Source organism: Phyllostomus hastatus, unplaced genomic scaffold, assembly GCF_019186645.2.
Source record: "Phyllostomus hastatus isolate PE091 unplaced genomic scaffold, TTU_PhHast_1.1 phas_contig_148, whole genome shotgun sequence".
NCBI classification, from domain to species: Eukaryota; Metazoa; Chordata; class Mammalia; order Chiroptera; family Phyllostomidae; genus Phyllostomus; species Phyllostomus hastatus.
This window is the reverse complement of record NW_025333607.1, coordinates 14,924,921-14,944,214: the sequence shown is the minus strand read 5'-3', so window position 1 is coordinate 14,944,214 and position 19,294 is coordinate 14,924,921. Positions and strand designations below refer to the sequence as shown.

Sequence of the window (19,294 nt, the reverse complement as noted above, 5' to 3'; positions counted from 1 at the left end):
GGCGCACGTTAGTCAACATTTTGGGGGGGCGGGGCTAGACCCTTTTCCTTCCAGCTCATTCCTGGAAGAGGTGGGCTCAGGGATGCACCCCAATATCTGAATGTCCCCCGACCACAATTCCTCATTTCACAGGTGTGGGGAGACGGAGAGGGTGAGCAGCGGTTGGAAATGGGGTAGGGGCAAGGGGATCATCTGTTTTCCCCGGTTTCCCGCTGGCCGCAGGCTCCCCCTGGAGGCCCGGCGGGGAGGGTAGTTCTTGCGGGGAACGCACCGCCAGCGGCTGCAGGCGGGAAGGTGCAGGAAGCGGCGGCTGGAAGACCCTGGAAGCCGAGCTGGCTCGCACTGCGTGACCCGGGCCCACCCCTCCGGAGAGGAGCGCTCCGATAGGCCGGGCATGGGTTCCCGGAACGGACCGGCCCTCCTGCTGGGCTCCGGACCAAAGGTTGCACCAAGGGCTGACCTGGGACCGCGGTGACCCCGCCCAGCTCCCCGCCTGGCCCACCCGCAACTGCTGAGCCATGGGCGCTGTGGGCTCCTCGGTGCTGAGCCGCCTCCGTGTCCCACCGCCACGATCGTCCGCGCAGCCCAGGACCGCCTGGCTCGCAGCGGCAGCGCTGGGACTGGCCGCGGTGGCGCTGGGGACGGTCGTCTGGCGCCGCACGCGGTCCAGGCGGCCGCGGCGGCTGCAGCAGGTGGGCACCGTGGCGCAGCTGTGGATCTACCCGGTCAAGTCCTGCAAGGGGGTGGCGGTGAGCGAGGCCGAGTGCACCGCCCTGGGGCTGCGCAGCGGCAACCTGCGGGACAGGTATGCTGAAGTCCTGGAGTTGGGGGTGGGGGTGGTGAGGGGCTGCACGGGACCTGCTGGGGATGCGGCGGGGCCGGGAGGTCACGGGTCCTTCCTGTAACCGAGAGCTGGGCGGGACAGGGACAAAGAAAAGGGATCCCTCTCCTCCCAGCAGCACACGCCTGGGTCCGGACCTGCTTTCCCGGGGTGGCTGTCTTTCCACCTCGTTCGCCTATTTCGCTCCTGAAGAGGTGTGGTCTCCGTCCCCAGGTGTCAGCCGATGCTCGTGGACTTAGTTAAACTCCGTCTAGCCGAAGCTAGAGCCAGGACTGGTCCCCGCCTCAATAATTTTAGTCACCGTCTCTTGAGAACTTGGGACAGCTCGGAGTCCCCAAGCCCAGCCCTCAAAGAGGGAGCACAGGATCACGTGGAAATGACGGCAGTGGAAGCTGACGTTTCTTGCATCTTAAAAAGTGCTATTGCCCAGGTTACTCCCCCCAGTTCTCTCAAGCATGCTTTTATGGATTGAGAAGCTGAGATTCGGAGCCACACTCAGGACTGTGGCTGGTTCTCTGGCGCACACTGTTACTTTGTAGAACAGTGCTTTTGTTTGTCTGCCTGGGTAGGCACACTCTGTGCATTCCTCGGGTTCAGCTAAGGTCATAAAAGCCCAGAGCAAGGGGCTTTGACCTCTTCTGGGTCAGGGTTCGGGCCATCTCCCGGCCTCATTGTAAGGCTGCACCTCAAACTCCTTGCTCCCCAAAGCAGCCCTCACAGCTTCTGTGGGTGACCTGCAGGCTGAGGGACCGTAACTTTCCCCCCAGCTCCCCAGCCAGAGGGCAATTCCTGAGACATTTGAAAGGTGAGCTATGCATCTCTGCTTCAGGAAGGGAGCCTAGAATCCCAGCTATGCCAAGGCTTGTACGCAGGCGCTGAAAGATGGTAGGATTTGGTTCTGCAGGCTCAGAGGCAAAAGGGCATTGTAATTTTGCAACATCAATTCAAAAAAGTGTATTGAGGTCACATTACAGTGCATAAGAAGAAGAGCTGGCATTTGTACCACAAATGACAATAAGTTCTCCATTGTCATGTTACCAAGAAATGCAGCCAAGAGATGTAATTAAAGGCTTCCCGTCCTCTGTGACACCTCACTCAATGTGACAAGTGTTAGGGAACCCAGAGAAAGGAGCACCAGAAACTGGCTGGTGGGGTCAGGAATGCCAGTGGAGCTTGCACGAAGTTTAGCATAATTATGAATTTTCCAGACACGCAGGTTGGGAGACGAACATTCTAGAAAGAAGGAGTTTGCTGGGTCAGGACCGTGGGTTTGAGAGGACAGGTACACTGGGGCAAAGGCTGGTGCACTCTGAGGTATTGACTCTTTACCAAAAACAATTGAAAGCAGGAACTTGAAAAACCACTCATTCACCTGTTCCCTGCAGCGTTATTCACAGTGGCCGGAAGGTGGAGTCAACCCAGCTCCGTCAGCAGATGGCTGGATAAACATCATGCGCATGCACACGATGGAGTATAATTCTGCTAAAAAAATGAAGTTCTGATACACCCTGTAGGATGGATAAGTCTTGAAAACATTGTGTTAAGTAAGCCAGACACACACAAAAAATATTGCATGCATCCACTCACAGGAGCTATCTAAAATAGGCAAATTGGTGGAGCTGGGCTAGAGGTTACCAGGCTGGGGGGAGCGGGCAACGGGGCTCATGGCTGCATGGGTACACAGTGTCTGTTTGCGATGATGAAAGGGCTTGGACGTGGGTGGTGCTGGAGGTTGCACAGTGCTGTGAGTGCACTGAATGCCGCTGAGCTGCGCACTTGAAAATGGTTAAAACCACATTTAAAAACGAATTATGGATGGGCACCGGGTTGTCTCACCCTTTGGTGTTGTGAACGGTGCCTCTGTGCAAGTGGGTGTGCGAGTCTCTGCCTGAGTCCTGGTTTCAGTTCTTCAGGGTGTACACCTCGGAATATGCCGGGTATCAGATGATGTATGTAACTATGTATGTATGTACATACACACACATATATCACTGCAGTAAACAATGAAAAGGGAAGTGGAAGGCTGGCCTGTGTGAGGGCGGGGGGAGGGGACAATTCCTGCCTCGCTGAAGAGTTTGGGTTTATCCCGAGAGGGGGAACCACGGAGGGACTTGGCCAGAGGGGTGACAGGATCAGATTGGTATTTTAGAGAGATCAGGCTGCCATCATGACTGGGAAGAATTACTAGAAAGGACGTTCGTATCCTGCTCCCAGGGATCCGGCTCAGGCCAGAGCTCCACCCCCTCCAGGGTGAAGGGCCAATGAAAGGGCAGTCCCGGAGAAGGCTTCCCTTAACCTCTTTCTGCGCGTTAGCCTCACACCTGGGCCACCATCACTGGCTGGAGGTGATGACCCAAAGCACCTGCCGGCTTTTTCCTTAACACCTGCGGACCCCCAAAGCACGAGCCCACTTCTGCAGTGGTGCTCATCCAGTCCGGTGTGAATCGAAATGACCAAAACAGCAATATGTTTACCATTGTTCTTTCTCTGGAAACGGTCTTTCTATTGCTCTAATTTCTCCTTTTTTTTTTTCCTTGTGGTAAGCACCTCTAGACCAGGAGTACTGGCCAGAAATAATATTGTCCATGTTAGCAGTAGACCTTTGAGTAAATGGCAGAGTTCACAGTTCTGAATGCTGGAGCATTAATTTTTTTCAAGGGGAGGGTGGATCTGGCAAGGTGTACGTGGCATTGCAGGTGGGCAGCTGAGCTCCGGGCTCTGTGAATGACAGAGCAACGACGTTGTGACTTCAGTGGGTGGGAGCCCAGTGCCTACTGCGTGTCCGGCACTGCGGGCCCTCCACGTTGTTCTGGGCAATCCACAATCGTCACTCCAGGGGGCCAGTTGAAGGAAAGTGGTCAGACTCTCCATCAGGTGAGATGAAAGCAGAATTCAGCCCTGGCTGGCGTAGCTCAGTGGATTGAGTGCGTGCTGCGAACCAAAGTGTCGCGGGTTTGATTCCCAGCCAGGGTACATTCCTGGGTTGCAGGCCAGAACCCCCAGCAACCGCACATTGATGTTCCTCTCTCTCTCTCTCTCTCTCCCCCCCTCTCTCTCCCCCCCTTCCCTCTCTAAAATGAATAAATAAAATCTTAAAAAAAAAGAAAGCAGAATTCATCGAGGAGCTTGGGATGCTCTCTAGAAATGAGGTCGGATGCTCAAGTGATTGATTATTTGACCCTTTGAAATGGACTGACGGACTCAGTCTGGCTGGGCTGCCGAGTTGATGTTTCGGACGGACAGACAGACAGACAGACAGACAGACGCACGCAAAGGCACACGCGCGCACAGCCCAGGCTCACCGGGAGGGATTCAGAGAGGACCGTCGTGACCGCAGGTCCCGTTGACTCGCAGCCTGTCACGGCAGCCCGTACACCTCTCGTGTTTTGAACACGGCAGGTTTTGGCTGGTGATCGATGAGACGGGGAACATGGTGACCGCTCGCCAGGAACCTCGCCTGGTCGTGATTTCCGTGACCAGTGAGGGGGACGCCCTGACCCTCCACGCACCCTCCATGGAGGACCTGCTGCTGCCCCTCAGGACGCCCTCTGCAGGCGCGGTGTGGAAGTGCAGGTAAGGGAACGGTGGTCCTTAGTCCGCGGCCACCCCACCCCCCCCACCCCCCGCCCCGCATAGTGTCTGCGCGCGCACTCACGCACGAAGTGTCGAGAAAGCTCAAATTATGGAGGGGATCCTGCGGAAGGTGATCCGGAATGAGCCCGGATTGCAAGGGCACCACACGTGCACGTGGGGGCCAGTCCTCAGTGTCCTGACCGTCTAAAGGGAGGAGGAACAAGGGGTGGGGGGCAGACATAAACGTCCTAGGTGAGGAAACCCTGAGGACAAAAGCGTAGGGACGGATAGCACCACTCGAAGGCTAGAGGACCGGAGTGGGGAGGGAGTGACTGGGGGGACCGGCCTGGGCGAGGTGAGATGAGGTCTGTGTGCGATTTGGGACCTGCCCTGCTTTGCCTGGGTGGACGGGGAACCTTCCCAGTCCCAGCGAGGAGTCACAGGTGGCTCTGACTCGTGAGGTGCAGGTTCCAAAATACAAACGAGCCACCGCCACCAGCGGAGCGATCGGACCTGCGGGTTCCCCGGGGTCCGAGTCCCAGGGGGCCCGAGTCCCAGGGGGCCCCTCTGTACAAAGGGGAACCTGGTCCCCCGCCGTCAGATGAGCTCCGCGGAGGCAGAGATTCCAGGGAAAGTGGCATCGCTTCTAAGAAGTCATGCCTAGGGTTGATTTTTTTAAATCCTCTTGTGGGAAGATGAAAATTTGGCCTAACTGCTCTTTTGTTCCAGTTTCTGGCTTTTGAATAAAAATGCTACATGTAATAATGCATAACCTATTGTAGAATGTATCATCCAAAAATGTAGTTAGCTGAAAAATGTCAGAAGGCCCCCAGAAGTTCATCAAGGGCAATACCAATTATAATTTCTATAATACCCTGGAGTTGTAAACATAATAATACACTTCTATTATAATTTGGTTGGGGTTTTTTTCTGATTACAAAACAAATATACATTCATAGTTGAAAAATGAGAAAATACCGCCCTCCCAAAAGAGAAATGAAACCCACCTGAAATAACAATAGTTAGTATTTTGACATATTTTCTTTCTGTTTCTATGGCAAATACATTTAAAACCAAACTGAAGCAGTGCAAAAAAATCAGAGTCTTGAATACTGTTATATACTTAGTTGATACATTGATATTTTCTCATATTGTCAAAAAAATCTTCAAAAATACCATTTTTCATGTTGGCACAGTGTGTCCCTGTGTGGGGTGTCCTCACATTTAAACATTGGAGTTATTTTTAATTTTTTCCAAGTATGAAGAAGAATGTGATAAATATCTCAGCATAAACCTTTGTTCACATCTCTTATTACTTCCTTAGGGGAAAGTTTTAGCATTGGTTTTGTTAGAAGCAGCAGTATGGGTCCCGTCGGCGTTTTGCTACATGTTGCTGAATTGTTTTTGCAGAATGGTCACCAGCTATACTGCCACAGACAGTTTATTGGGCATCTTTCCCTAATGACATTCTGATCATCATGTTCAAAAATAGTTTGCCATTTGTGTGGGGAAAATGTCTGGCTGATTTAATTTGCATTTTTAATACGTCTATTGTGGTTTCTATTTCGTGTTTGTTCGTATCCGGGTTCCTGCTTGTCTGCAATGATCAGACAGCTGCCCCTTCTTTCTTGTGGTGCAAACTTTTTTCATGTAATTCCTAATGCATCTGCAGTGGTGCAAAAACGTTTCCTTGATCCCATACGGGCTTTGGGCTGTGCCCCAGAGACTGAACAAGAGCATCTTTGGAAACGGCAGACTGAGAAATGCTGAAACTCCTGGGGCAAGATGTCCAGAACCTGTTGGACCTGGGGTTGCCGTTACAGCCCGGGCCATTCTCTCGTGGGGCAGTTGTAACTTCAGCCCACAGTTCCCTGAAGATTCATGTTGGCTTTTGGGAGGCCTCAGGGTGACCTTCAAAAGGTCACGACCATAGCCAGCACACCTGTTTTCATGGTGGAGGTTGTTACTTGATTTTCACGCAAGCCACGCCAACCACAGTTAGGATACAGAGGATTAGGGCCTTTATAAGATTCCTTAGGCAACACTATCTCTGTCAAAGGCTTTAGGGATGTTTGGATTGGGGAGGCTTTATTTATTTATTTGACTTAACATACTTGGGTGTTTTCTAAATTCGTTAGGGTTATACGGGGAATTGCCCTGCCTGGTTTTTAAGTAGTAATGCCCCTCCATGCCCCCGCCATGGCTAAAGCTGAGTAAAAAGACCTTGTGAAACCGGAAAAGACACCGGAGTTCAGGCTGCCTGTCGCTACCAAACCCTATAAGCAATGACAGCAATTGAATCTTCCTGGTCACTTTAGTCAGATGGCCAGCAATCTGAGAATGTGGCAGGTTCACACCCTAACAGATCATCTTGTCTTTCCTTTCCAGGCCAAGGTTTTTATAGCAGGGAATACACAAGGTGTGGTGAGGGGTTTTGAAATTCAGGGAGGGTCAGGTAGAAAAAGCTGCCAACAGTCCTGTCCTGGGTGGTTAGCTGTTCCCAGGGCCAGGTGGTCGCCTGCCCCTCCCTGAAACACAATGGCTGGATGCCTCCACTTGGCCCCAGGTGGTAATCTCCAGTAGTGCCCCAGGGGAATGACTGACTAGCCAATGAGGGGTAAGATTCCTCAAGGGAGGGACGACCTAAGACAGGCATGGTCACAAGGGGTCATCAGGGAAGGAGTTGGGGGGCTGTAGAAAAAGGGGGTGATGGACCCTCGCCATTGACTTTGACATAGCCTGAGTCCCCATTCTGTCTATAAAAAGTCTCCTAATCTCTTGGCTGCCCACATGCCCCACCTGCCTGAAGCCTGAAACAACGCTGGAGGTGGGCGCGCCCCGTGTTGGAATGTGCAGTTTCCCCAGGGCGATCAGGCCTAAGAAAGAACGCATAAAATCCTGTGAAACCTGCTTTGCTAAGAATTCCCTCAATTTTCTGATCAGGGTCCAAGCATAAAATGAGTTTGTTACCCAAAGTTTTATGGCCCTTTTGCTATCTAACCCTGACTCAGAATAAGTCCTCATAGTTCCTTGAATGTTATTTATTGTTTGATCATTACCGCCTAACAATGATTGATGAGCTTTACACCCTGTATTCCTATGCAAATTAAACCCAATAAAAGCCCACAAGGAATGGTCTCAAGGCCCTTCTCCTCTGAGAGATTGACTACCTTTACTCCCCAAGTAGATCACGTCTTGGTAGAATTATTCTCACCCACGGTGGCTGCAGAGCTCCGCCCCCTCCCACAGGATTAATGTTAGAATGATTACATTGCTTCCCAAGATGACTACTTTGAAAGGTAATAGGCATTGGGGTGGATGAATTTTGGTGTTTTTATTTTGTTCATTTTATTTATTCTTTCTCTCGACCAGCAAAGAGCAAGGCAGATAGATGATCCTGTGTTTATCCTCACAGCTTGTGTACATCAGCCCTCTGACCGTTAGGAGGTCAATTTAGAATGGGCAGGAAGGGAGAAATAAAATTTTTTTTGCAGATATAAAGATCTTATAAAGAGAACATCTTAAGGACTCCACTAAAATAGTGCAAGAACTAATCAACAAATTCAGTGAAGCTGCAGGATAAAAAAATCTGCATACAGAAATCACGTGTGTTTCTAAACACTAACTACAAAATAGCTGAAGAGAAATATAGAAATCCATCCCATTCACAATAGTTTGTATCAGAAACAATAAAATACTTGTAAATAATTTTAACCAGTGAGGTGAAACATCTGTGCACTGAAAGCTACAAGACACTGATGAAAGACATTGAGGAAGACACAAGCAGATGAAAAGACATTTCCTGGTCATGGATTGGAAGAATTAATATTGTTAAAATGACCATACTACCCAAAGCCATCCACAGATTGAATGCGATCCCTATCAGAATTCCAATGGCATTTTTTCACAGAAATAAAAGAATATAATCCTAAAATTTGCATAGAACCACAAAAGACCCACAAAACTGGAGGCATCACACTTCCTGATTTCAAACTATACTCCAAAGCAATAATAATCAAAACAGTCCTGGCATGAATACAACCAATCAATGGACCAGAATCAAGAGCCCAGAAATAAACCCATGCCTGTATGGTTGACTAATATTTGACAAGAGCGCCAAGAATAATCCAGGGGAAACGGACCGTCTCTTCAATAAATGGTCTCGAGAAAACTGGATATTCAATCACAGAGGCAGGGACGGGGTAAAATTGTGTCTCCTGATAATTTAGGAATTGATAGGGGACTTAAAAGTTCGAAAATTTTAGTTTAAGGTAAAAAGTGATAAGCTTAGCAAGGAATGTATATGTTAAAGCTTTTGTTTCAGAAACTACAGATAAGGCCCACTCTCGCTCCTGGGAAAACAGCCGACCTCCTGGGGCACTGCTGAAGATTACCACCTGGGGGCAAGTGGAGGCATCCAGGCCATTGTGTTTCAGGGAGGGGCAGGCGACCACCTGCCCCTGGGGACAGCTAACCACCCGGAACAGGAATGCTGCAGCTTCTTCTACCTGACCCTCCCTGAATTCCAAAACCCCTCACCACACCTTGTGTATTCCCGGCTATAAAAACCTTGTCCTGGAGAGAAAAGACAAGATGGTCTGTTAGGGTGTGAACCTGCCACCTTCTCAAATCGCCAGCCATCTGACTAAAGTGACCAGGAAGATTCAATTGCTGTCATTGCTTATAGGGTTTGGTAGTGACAGGCAGCCCAAACTCCGGTGTCTTTTCCGGTTTCAGAATGACAGTGACATCATAGTTTGTTGTGACTTTTCTGATATGGGCAGGGCATGGTAGGATGTCCAGGTTTTCAAAGCCATGGCCATTCTTTGCTCCTGCCACCCTTTCAGGGTTCACGGCCTGGAGATCCAGGGCAGGGATTGCGGCGAGGCGGCGGCCCGGTGGGTCACCAGCTTCCTGAAGACCCGGCCCTGCCGCCTGGTGCATTTCGAGCCTCACATGCGACCCAGGAAGTCCCACCAGATGAAGGACGTGTTCCGGCCCACAGACCAGGTCAGAGGCTCGGTCCTTGGCTTTGGCCTTCGGGGTGTCCTTTGGGAGGCAGGCTCCCTCGGCGCTGAGCGCTGTCCGTCCCAGTCTCCAGCCGTCAGACAGGGTGCATGTTGCTGAGCTCAGCCCTGCTGTTTGGCTGGGCGGCCCGCAGGCGACAGCAACGGGCAAAACCACAGCGCTTCCCTTAGCAGCAGCATCTGTGTATCGGGGGAGAGCCTTGTGTCTTTGGCTCCGAGCGCCTACCTGGCTATTTATGCAAGCTGCTGGTGCTCTTGGGGTTTCTTTCTTTTTTTTTTTTAAGATTTTATTTATTTATTTTTAGAGAGGGAAGGGAGGGAGATAAAGAGAGAGAGAGAGAAACATCAATGTGCGGTTGCTGGGGATTATGGCCTGCAACCCAGGCATGTACCCTGGCTGGGAATCGAACCTGCGACACTTGGGTTCTCAGCCCGGGCTCAATCCACTGAGCTATGCCAGCCAGGGCGCTCTTGGGGTTTCAAAGCGGTTCTGTGCAGCGTCTTTTCTGCTCCCGTCTACCACCGCGTGGGGAGTCTGGCCTCTGGACAGCGGGAGCGCACTGGGGGGTCAGGTCACAGTGGGGCAAACGGGTGTGGGTGTGGCGACCCACGGGCTTGAGGTGACCGGACTGGCCCTCCCAGGGACCGGGCTGCTCGTCTTCATCGTAGCAGCGGGGCCGGTAGCACGAAGCCATGGGGTCCAGTCACTAGACCGTTAACAAATGAGGGTCGTCAGAGCCCCTCGAGTCCCTAACACTGATTGGCAGGTTGCGTTAACAACGAAGTACCCACGAACTCAGAATGACTTTTTATTCACGCATAATGAGGTCATCGCACCCAACCACCTCACTAAAACAACTGTGAAGCTAGAGGCTTGAAAACGGGGGCTGGCTTCCCCAAGGGCACCGGCCCACTGGCTGCTCTAGGATCCCAAGTTCATGTCCTCTTCTCTCCCCGCTATAATCCCTGTGATCTGCAAGGCTGGTTAAAGCTTCGGAATCACTGACTTTCCCGTAACGTGGACCAGAGAAATAGTTAGAAAGACTGTGGGCAGGGGGGACTGTGGGTCGGGTTCCAAGGACTGGCTGGGCGGGTGACCACTGAGAAGCCCCCCGGGGCCCCTGTGTAGTAACAGTTTCTGCCCCGATTCAGGTCGCTTACGCCGACGCCAGCCCTCTCCTGGTCCTCTCGGAGGCCTCGCTGGCCGACCTCAACGGCCGGCTGCAGCAGAAGGTCAAAGCCGCCAACTTCAGGCCCAATATCGTCATTTCGGGGTGTGCCGGCTACGCGGAGGTAACACTCCTTCCTTGCCCTTTTCCTTGATTTTTTAAAAAGATTTATTTATTTATCTTTAGAGAGGGAAGGGAGGGAGAAAGAGAGATAGAGAGAAACATCAATGTGTGGTTGCTGGAGGCCCTGGCCTGCAACCCAGGCATGTGCCCTGGCTGGGAATCGAACCTGCGATACTTTGGTTCTCAGCCTGTGCTCAATTCACTGAGCTACGCTAGCCAGGGCTGCTTGATTTTTAAGGTGCAAGCGTCTTTGGCTTTCTACTAGGTGATTTCTAAAGATGTGTTATTTATTGGCCCCTTCCGACACGGCGCCCCTTTTCAAAGTGCTGAGCCCCCATCCGTGTGGGGGATACAGACGCATGCGCTCCAGGCGGAGGTGTGGCTTCCGGGGGCCGGCGGAGCTGCGTCCCGCTCCAAAGCCTCTCCCACACCCACGTCCTTTCCCCTCCAGGGGCAGTGCTCTGGCAGGAGGATATTCACGGATTCCTCACCAGTGTTAAACACAGCTCTGGGCCCGTGCTCGGCACTGAATATGCAATAGTTTCTCCTTTTCTTCCCCTTTTCCAAACACTGTAGAATCTTTCCTTACATGGTGGATTTTTTACCTAATGTATCTGTGAATCAATTCCTAGCAGTTTTTATTGCACGTAAAAGAAGCTGTGGAAATATTTCTTAAATGAATTTCCTCGCTGGAACTCTTTCTCCTTGTGGGATCTTTTATGGGTTTTTTTACAACAGTGCCCCCTGGTGGGATAGTGTGTACATGACAGGCTGTTGTAAAAAGGTGCCCAGCTTCCTGGCCTGCTGAGAAATGGGCAGTTAAGGGGCCCATTTCCTGACGTGCGAGAAAAGCCTGCGATACACATATTAGGGATAATGCACACTATGGGAATTAAAATTCTGAGTCTGGGACTCTGTCTCTGGGTTGTGGTCACCAAAGCAAGGGGCAGGTGAGGTTCAGCTTATGGGCTTTGATCTTCAGCCCAAGGTCAGGATAGCAGTCTGATGTTCTTGTCTCCCAGTGTCCCCCCTTCTAACGATGGCCTGGAGCCCCCTCATGCTTCCCTGTTCCTCTCAAAATCTGCACCCCGGGAGACTCGGTACCAATCCCCCCTCTCCCGAAAACCCTGAAGATTTGTCCTCTAACGCCCCAGGACAATTCTCACCTGCACGCTTCCACCAGCACGAGCCGTGATACCTTCCGAGACCTTTTCTCGCTTTTCCGGAACCTCTAAAAAGCACAGTGGTCATTAACTTTTCAAATGTGGGTGTCGTGTCTCCCCTGCTTGGTTTCAGGGGTGCAGCTGATTGCTATGAGTTGTCCTGAAAAGTGGGCAGTGGGGACCCCGGCGCAGCTGTCCTCAGAGGCTGCGGAGCTTCCGGGGCTGGCGGGCTCTGTGAGTCCCCGGCGGGGAGGCGGAGAGGACAAGGCCCCAGGGCCTGCTGTTGATCCGTCCCCCTCGGCCAGGGGAGTTGCAAGACTCACGCATGCAAAGATTTTAGGGTCTTAATCCTCCTTCACTGTGCCCCAGACAATCTGACACAACCTCTCTCCAGCTGCCTCCTCTCTCTCACCCACGCCTCTGCCCTCTTCTTCCCCCGGCCCCCTCGAGTCAAGCAGAGGCAGTCCCGGAGGCTTCCTGCAGGAGGCAGCCTTCCATCACAGCTTGACAAGTAGTAGGAGAGGGAGCATTTCCCTTCCAGTGAATGAACTGACACCATCCGAGGCACAGAGACAAGGGGGACAGGAAGGCGTGTGGCTTCTCAGGACTGGTGCGCAGCCTGCTGTCTCCCCGTCTTCGGTGCGAGTTGCCAGGCAGGGGGAGGGCCCAGGAGAGCTCCTGTGAACTGTGACCTTTGCGTTCCGCCCCCTAGGATTCGTGGAACGAGCTTCGTGTTGGAGGCGTGGAGCTGAGGAGGGTGATGGCTTGTTCCAGGTAAGGTGCTCCAGCCACCGGCTGGGGGAAGGACGGGAGGGGCGAGGCCGCTCTGTCCCGGGGGTGATGCTCTGTGGGTCTGTGTGCCCAGGTGCATTCTGACGACAGTGGACCCGGACACCGGCGCCATGAGCAGGAAGGAGCCGCTGGAGACGCTGAAGAGGTAGGAGTGGGAGGAGGGGCGGGATTTAGTGTCTCCAGGGAGGAGCAGTGAAATCCACCACACGCACAGTCTTGGGGCTGGTGGGGGGCCTGGCGGCTGAGGATCTGGGAAACATGCCTGTCGGTTGGGGCCCCAGAATGTCTGCGTGCGCACAGGACTTTCATTTGCAGGGAGATTTCATGGTTCAAACAAACCAATTTAAAATTATTTAGGTATGTTAGCACATTGTATGACTGATGGAGTACTAGGTGATACTCAGAATGTGTTGGGTGTTATGAGGACATGGAGGTGACGTAAGACACACCCATTTGCCGTGGAGAAGGGTGTTGACGTGTGCAGGGGAGCAGGCATGACATCTGGGACGTGCTGCAGACAGTGATGTCCAAAAACAAAAAAAAAGGATACAGGAAAAAATGTGTCATATTCTCGAGAAATAGAATTTGGGTAATAACTATGGGATTCCTTACCCTCTTCTTTCTCCTTTTACATTTCCTTTAAGATTTCCATTCAAGAACTTAATGCAAAAGACACAATTATAGAAAAAAGTTTACATCATAGCAAGTTAGGATAACATTAATTTTTAAAAGCTTCTACAAAACAGCACATACTGTACTTACGTTTTTGTTACTCGATTTTACTTTTTAAATGCTATAAATGCACCTGAGTAGATAAAAGGCTAGAAGGCTGTGAACCGAACTGCCCACGGAGACGGTCTTTGGGTAACGGAATCATGAGAAAAGCATCTATGCAGGGGTGGGGAAAAGGAGGTTTGCAGTTGTAACACAAACATAATACAACTGCTAAGGAATCATGACACAGGAGTAGACTCTTTCCTTGCACTCACAACTGTGAACCTCATTTTGTCCATCCCCGTGTGTTCGTACACGTCCCCTCTAAACTCCCGACCGCCGGCCTGCATTGCTTCGCTGGAACAATTCAGGATCCGTACACTTCCGTGCCGCCATCTGTCAAATCCGGGAGGAGACACTGGCGAAACTCCGAGCGTGAACCAGTCGTGCTCGTCTTCATGGGCTCCTTCCAGAGGCAGGTGGGGTGTCAGGTCTCATCGCAGCCACCCCTGAGTCTCTTTGGCCTGGACCCTGACCTGTGCTCCCAGGTGTCACTTGTAGAGCATGAGGGGGGAGCCGTGGAGGGAGCCATGGGCGCCCCCTGGAGTGTGAGTCCCGCTGCTTCCTCTTCCTTCCAAGCTCTCACTGAACTCGTGGCTTTTTGGGGGGCCAGCAATTCAGTCTCTGCCGCTGATCTCGTTGCCCTGGAAGTGACTCTGGCCCCTCACTGTGGGGGACCCCTGGCTCTGCTACACGTGACCGATGTGATGATCACTGGGTCCCCCTCTGGCCCCGGCGCTGGCTGCTCTTCTCCAGGAAGTGAGAGGGACAGGGCAGAACTGGGTGACACTGTGTCAAACCGGCCCAGCGACTGGGGAAAGTGGCCGTCGTCCTTTATCGTACGTCTGGTTCTCCCTGCCCCCCACACATGGCTGGGCCTCTGGGCCCTCTCCCCGTGGACCTGCCCAGCGCCTGCCCTGGCAGACCGGCCTTCTGAGATGACGCCTTGTGTCTGGGCAGCTCCTCGGAGTCCTCAGTGCCCCCCCCCCGCCCCCGCCATTGGGAACCTGCGTTCACAGAGGATAAATGACCCCAAACGCGGAGGGATCCCAAACACCGGCAGGCCGGGGTCGCAGGGACCGGCCAGCTCTCCTGATCCTCTGCAGACTTGTTGCGGACCCCCAACTCCCTCCCCCAACTGCCCCTAAGCCCCCAGGAGACAGAGCAGCCAGACTAGGTGTCTTCTCCTACCTCTCACTGAGATTTAAGTTGCCAGCGCGGTAGTAATTGATGTTCTCCCCGGGACAGGTACCCATACATCTTGCAGAGAAAGCCAGCCGCGTGACATAAATCCTGGGAAGCAAAGCAAACGTGGTGTCCAGGGGCTGTGGAGGCCTCTGCTGGCCTGTCACCCGCAGGCCAGAGGCTAGGGGGCTCTTTGTCTGTGAAACAGTCAGGAATTAGTCTTTCCTTTCTCAAGGGGCAGTGGCTTCCACGCTTACAGAGTGGCGAGAGGTTACCGTTCTTGCTTCCAAAGCATCTTGCTCCTCAGAGGAAGGAAAAAGCCCGTTTGCTTCGCGGATGCATCAGCGCGGTTGGATAAATGAATACTGCGACAATAACGACATTGGCCCTGGCCCCGCGCGTTAGGTTGCGCCGTGCTGAGCTACAGGAGGGAAGATACAGTGACGGTGACACACTCCACCCCCATCTGGCGCATCACCTGCTCATTGTGTGACATTAAGTCCCTTGGTTTCTCCAGGTCTCTCTATTCGCAAAAGGCTCGGCGTGCAGACTTCATAACCGCTTGCAATACTTCCTTGTGCCCACAAGAGGGCGCCGCTGGCCTCATTTATGGAGCCCCCGCCGCAGGGGCGGTGTTAGCAGGAGCTGGAGGGGGGGCCAGAATTGGGTTGGGTGGGCAGGGCCAGAAGGCACCCAGGGAAGCCGGGGCCAACTGGGCCACAGAGGGCCACATTTCGCTCCCGTAGTGCTTCCATTTCTATTCCAAAACAGTGCAGTGGGCCACCACCTGCGAGCCAGGCAACCAGAGCTGTGCTCGTACAAACCCACGCCCTGGCCCCACTCGCCGCCGTTAAAGGGCTCCTTTGGCCCCCGGACTCCAGCGCCACCGCGGGGGTTGGGGGCTGGGAGTGGGATGTGAGTGGTTGGTGAGTGGGGTCAGGCGAAGCCCCGGAGTGGCTATACCTCCGCGTGGACGAGCAGATGTTGCCCATGTCCACCCTTGCCCGGCCCCTGCGTGTCCTCACCGGGTCTGGGGATGCCCAGGGCCACACCCCTGACCGAAAGGGTCCTAGCTACGGAGCCAGCCAGGCCTGGGTTCTGGGCACAGCCCGACCCTTAGATCTGGGGTCTCGGGCAAGTCGGTTACTCCCCTGAGGCCCACCTGTGGGATGGGGGTGACCCCAGTTCCCGCGTAGGCCTGCTGTAAAGACTGAGAGGTGGCAGGTGTGACATCCTTGATAAACTGTCCATGTGTGATGCCCACGGCTCCGAGTCTCAGCTCCCTCCCGGGACGACCGGAAGCCCAGACTACAGAGCCTGGCAGTGAGGAGACACCCCGAGTCACACAAGCAGCTGGTCCCCGCCCCTTGAACCTGAAGAGACCACCCTCTGACCTGCACAGATCCCCAGGGGCGTCCCCGGTGTTGCACACTGACAGAGGAGGGGCAGGCCAGGAGGGGCAGGCCAGGAGGGGCGCCTGGAGCCCGGGGTCCAAGTTCACGGCAGAAACCTGACTACGGAGATTCGACCCTCACTCTTCTCATTAGCCGTTTCTGTTTCTGTGTGGAGAAAGCAACCAGGACCCAGGTGTTGCAGTAGTTTTTGTTTTTTTTCCCAAGCATGATACAGCGCAATGGATGCTTTCCGTAAAAAGTGTTTCATGCATCAAAGTGATGGAAATTGGCGTTAGTTTAAATGAGACACCGAAGGACAACTTTCTCCTGGGGAGGGTGGAGGGGGTGCCTCTTGCCGTGTTGTTCACAGACGTCCGCTGCCCCAGGCGCCTCTGGCCTTCTCGCTCTGACAGAGGAGTTCACACCACCACCGCTCACAGAGGGCTTCGCTCACCGACACGTTCGTCTGTTCCTCGGATGACTGTGGGCCTGTGGTGACATCGGGCCCACGCTGGGTGGGCGCCGCACAGGGGACTTGGCGCAGTCCCTGCTCCCCAGGGACTCCCCGTCTTGCGGAACAGACACATGCACCCTCACACTACACAACCAGGCCTGTGAGCGCTCGAGGCCCAGGCAGGGAAAACTGAGGAGGGGTCGTTACTCCTGGCTGGGGTCTCCTGGGCTTCTTCCTACCTGGGAAGGCGCCATTTGACCTGGGCACTGAGGACAGGGTACAGTTTGCGTGCATGGGAACTGGGGAGGGGGTATCCCACCAACCCAGTAAAATGCAAAGGGGACGGGACCTGGAGGAGACCAGGGCAGTGCTGCGGAGGTGCCTGTGAGGGGCAGGGGGCGACGGGTGTGGAAAGGCTGTCCGGGGCCAGGCAGAGGCCCTGGGACGCTGGGCTGCGCAGCTGGAGTGTTATTCTCTCGGCACTGGGGAGCCACTGAGTGTTTCCCAGCCCAGGAATGACCAGGCGGGGGTAGGAAGAAGAGTTGGAAGGGAGGGGGCGGGGGGAGGAGGAGGAGGACAGGCAGGGTGAGAAGTTGGTGCCGCAGTCGGAGCCTGCTGGAAGCACGCTTGTGATGTGGCGGAAGGGGGCGAGTCCAAAGGGCGGGGTGCGGGAGGAATCCCGGGGCTTGGCCACCGGGCGCCAGCTCTGGAAAGCCAGGGCAAAGGTGTAAGGGATGAGCTCAAACTGACTAGCGGGACGGGGGTCCTGGTGCCAGACGTGAGGAGCCAGGAGGAGAGATGTCGGGGAAAAGGAAGGTGGTAGCGCAGGTCTAAACACGTGAAGCACGGGCAACGTGCACGTGCACGGAGAAGGAGGTGGGGATGTGGTCGCTGGTTGCAGTTCTGCAGCGTGTGCACGGGGAGGCGCTGTTCTGGTAGACTTGGATGGGGGTGGCGCCGTGGGGTGGGTTCTCAGCTCCACCGACGGGAAAGCGCGTGCGGGTGGAGTTCTTGCTAATGCGTGGCCGTGACTCCTCCTAATCTCTCTCCCACTGTAGTTACCGCCTGTGTGAGCCTTCTGAACAGAAACTCTATGGAAAATCGCCTCTCTTTGGACAGTACTTTGCCCCGGAAAGCCCGGGCACCATCAAAGTGGGAGACCCCGTGTACCTGCTGGGCCCCTGATAGGAACCACGGGTCCTGGCAGATGTCCTCCAAAGATGTCCTCAGAAATGCCAGCGCTTGCAGAACAGCCTTTGGGAACGGAGCCCTCCGCGTTTTCTTTAGATCTGTGATTTCCAAGTCTTTCCTCTGTCGGACGTCCCAGTGCTCAAAGCAGAGAAATACACTCTCGACAGCAAAGCCGGACTTCAGGAAGTCACTTCAAGGACAAGATTCTGAAACCGTGTTTAACTGCGGCTGTGGGATAATTCTTTCTCCTGCTTCTACATTCGTCTACCCAGAACTCTCACCTCCACCACCACCTCCTTACCTGCTCCCCAGGGACAGAGAAAAGAAGAGAAAGAGGAAGAGTGGGCGAGTGAGGGGAATGTTCTGGAATGTTCCGGAAGGTTTTATTGCCGTGTATGGAGGGCACGCCATGGAAATTAAATACCTCCCCAAATAAGGCTGGAATATCACTTTGCTTTACCCCTCAAGCCCTGGGCTGGCTCTTGGAAGGACCCTCAGGGACCATGTAAGAACCACAGCTCTTCTTGGATCTGGCCCGGCTGCCCCTCCGTCAGTGTCCATGGAGATTTGGTGAACCCTCGTCAACACGCAGCCTCTGGGCTGTGGGACAGCAGAAGTGTCGGGCTGGACGTCCCACCTGTGACAAGGTGGCTGTCACACGCTGATAAGGAAACATGTGAAAAGCAAGACCAACCAAAACGTCCCTGCGGTGAAACAAGAGTATCAGACACATTCCACTCATGATCCAGGGCTTCTCCCGACGGGTGACAGTGAGCAGCAGCACCACAGAGGGGAGACCCCCGGTGGGATGCTGTCTGAGATGCCCGTTGATGTTGCCCGGGAAGGAAAGGTAGGGCGCCTCTGCAGGTAAGAACCCAAAGGAAGCTTCTTGGCAGGAAGTGGTGCCATCTAGTGGCACTGGAGGGCAACGCAGGCTATGCTGTTGAAAAGACTGGGGGAAAAAAAAACAACTGTGGGTGGGGTTTAGTTTTCTGTTAGAATATTTTTTTTTAAGGAAGTCGGGTACCCTCCAGGTGTTTTCTGCTTCTCTGCCAGCGTCATATGCGTTCCTGAAAGGGTGGCTGTGCTGTCCCGGAGCGCTCCCGGGCCCTCGCAGCCCCATCAGTGCATGACCGGGCGCTCATCTTCAAGTTCAGGGCGAGAAACCTCTGAGGTCCACAGACAGGAAGAAACGTGATTGTGTGATTCAGAATAAGCCACTGAAGACCTCTCAGGGGAGAAAGGGAAAACGGGCCCATTCATTGAAAAACCAATGTCTGCTTTTTCTGTTGATGGAACGAGGGAACTACCTTCCGACAAAGTGTATCGTCACTGTTCTGTGCTTTGATTGTGTTATTAGGGAGCCGACAAAATCATGAAAAGAAGAGTTTCAAAAATGTAAATAAAAGGAAGCTACTTTGACTAGTTTCAGATCTCATTAACTTCTGGGCTCTGGGGGCGGCCCTGAGGGCTGACTCAGGAGGGCGGGAGGGAAAGCCAGCGGTGCTGCTGCGGCCTGGGGCTCGCGGGCCCGGTCCTGCTCACACAGCAGCCCCAGCAAACCCCTGTTTTTGAAGGAGCATCGAGTGACTGTGGTTTGGTTTTGTT

General features: G+C 53.7%; 1 protein-coding gene across 1 annotated transcript; it reads left to right on the top strand.

Moving 5' to 3' along the window:
* The first annotated feature begins 59 nt into the window (after positions 1–59).
* Positions 60–19,108, top strand: MTARC1 (mitochondrial amidoxime reducing component 1). Its single transcript, XM_045860834.1, has 7 exons — positions 60–805; positions 4,241–4,414; positions 9,262–9,424; positions 10,594–10,734; positions 12,609–12,670; positions 12,762–12,833; positions 17,554–19,108. The coding sequence occupies exons 1-7, from the start codon at positions 519–521 to the stop codon at positions 17,678–17,680; spliced, it is 1,026 nt and encodes a 341-aa protein (XP_045716790.1). The 5' UTR covers positions 60–518; the 3' UTR covers positions 17,681–19,108.
* The last annotated feature ends 186 nt before the right edge of the window (positions 19,109–19,294 follow it).

Coding starts and splice junctions, on each gene's coding strand:
- MTARC1 (XM_045860834.1), top strand. CDS start 519: ATGGGCGCTGTGGGCTCCTCGGTGCTGAGCCGCCTCCGTGTCCCACCG. Junction 10,735..12,608: donor GGTGTGCCGGCTACGCGGAG/GTAACACTCCTT, acceptor TCCGCCCCCTAG/GATTCGTGGAACGAGCTTCG. Junction 12,834..17,553: donor CCGCTGGAGACGCTGAAGAG/GTAGGAGTGGGA, acceptor CTCCCACTGTAG/TTACCGCCTGTGTGAGCCTT.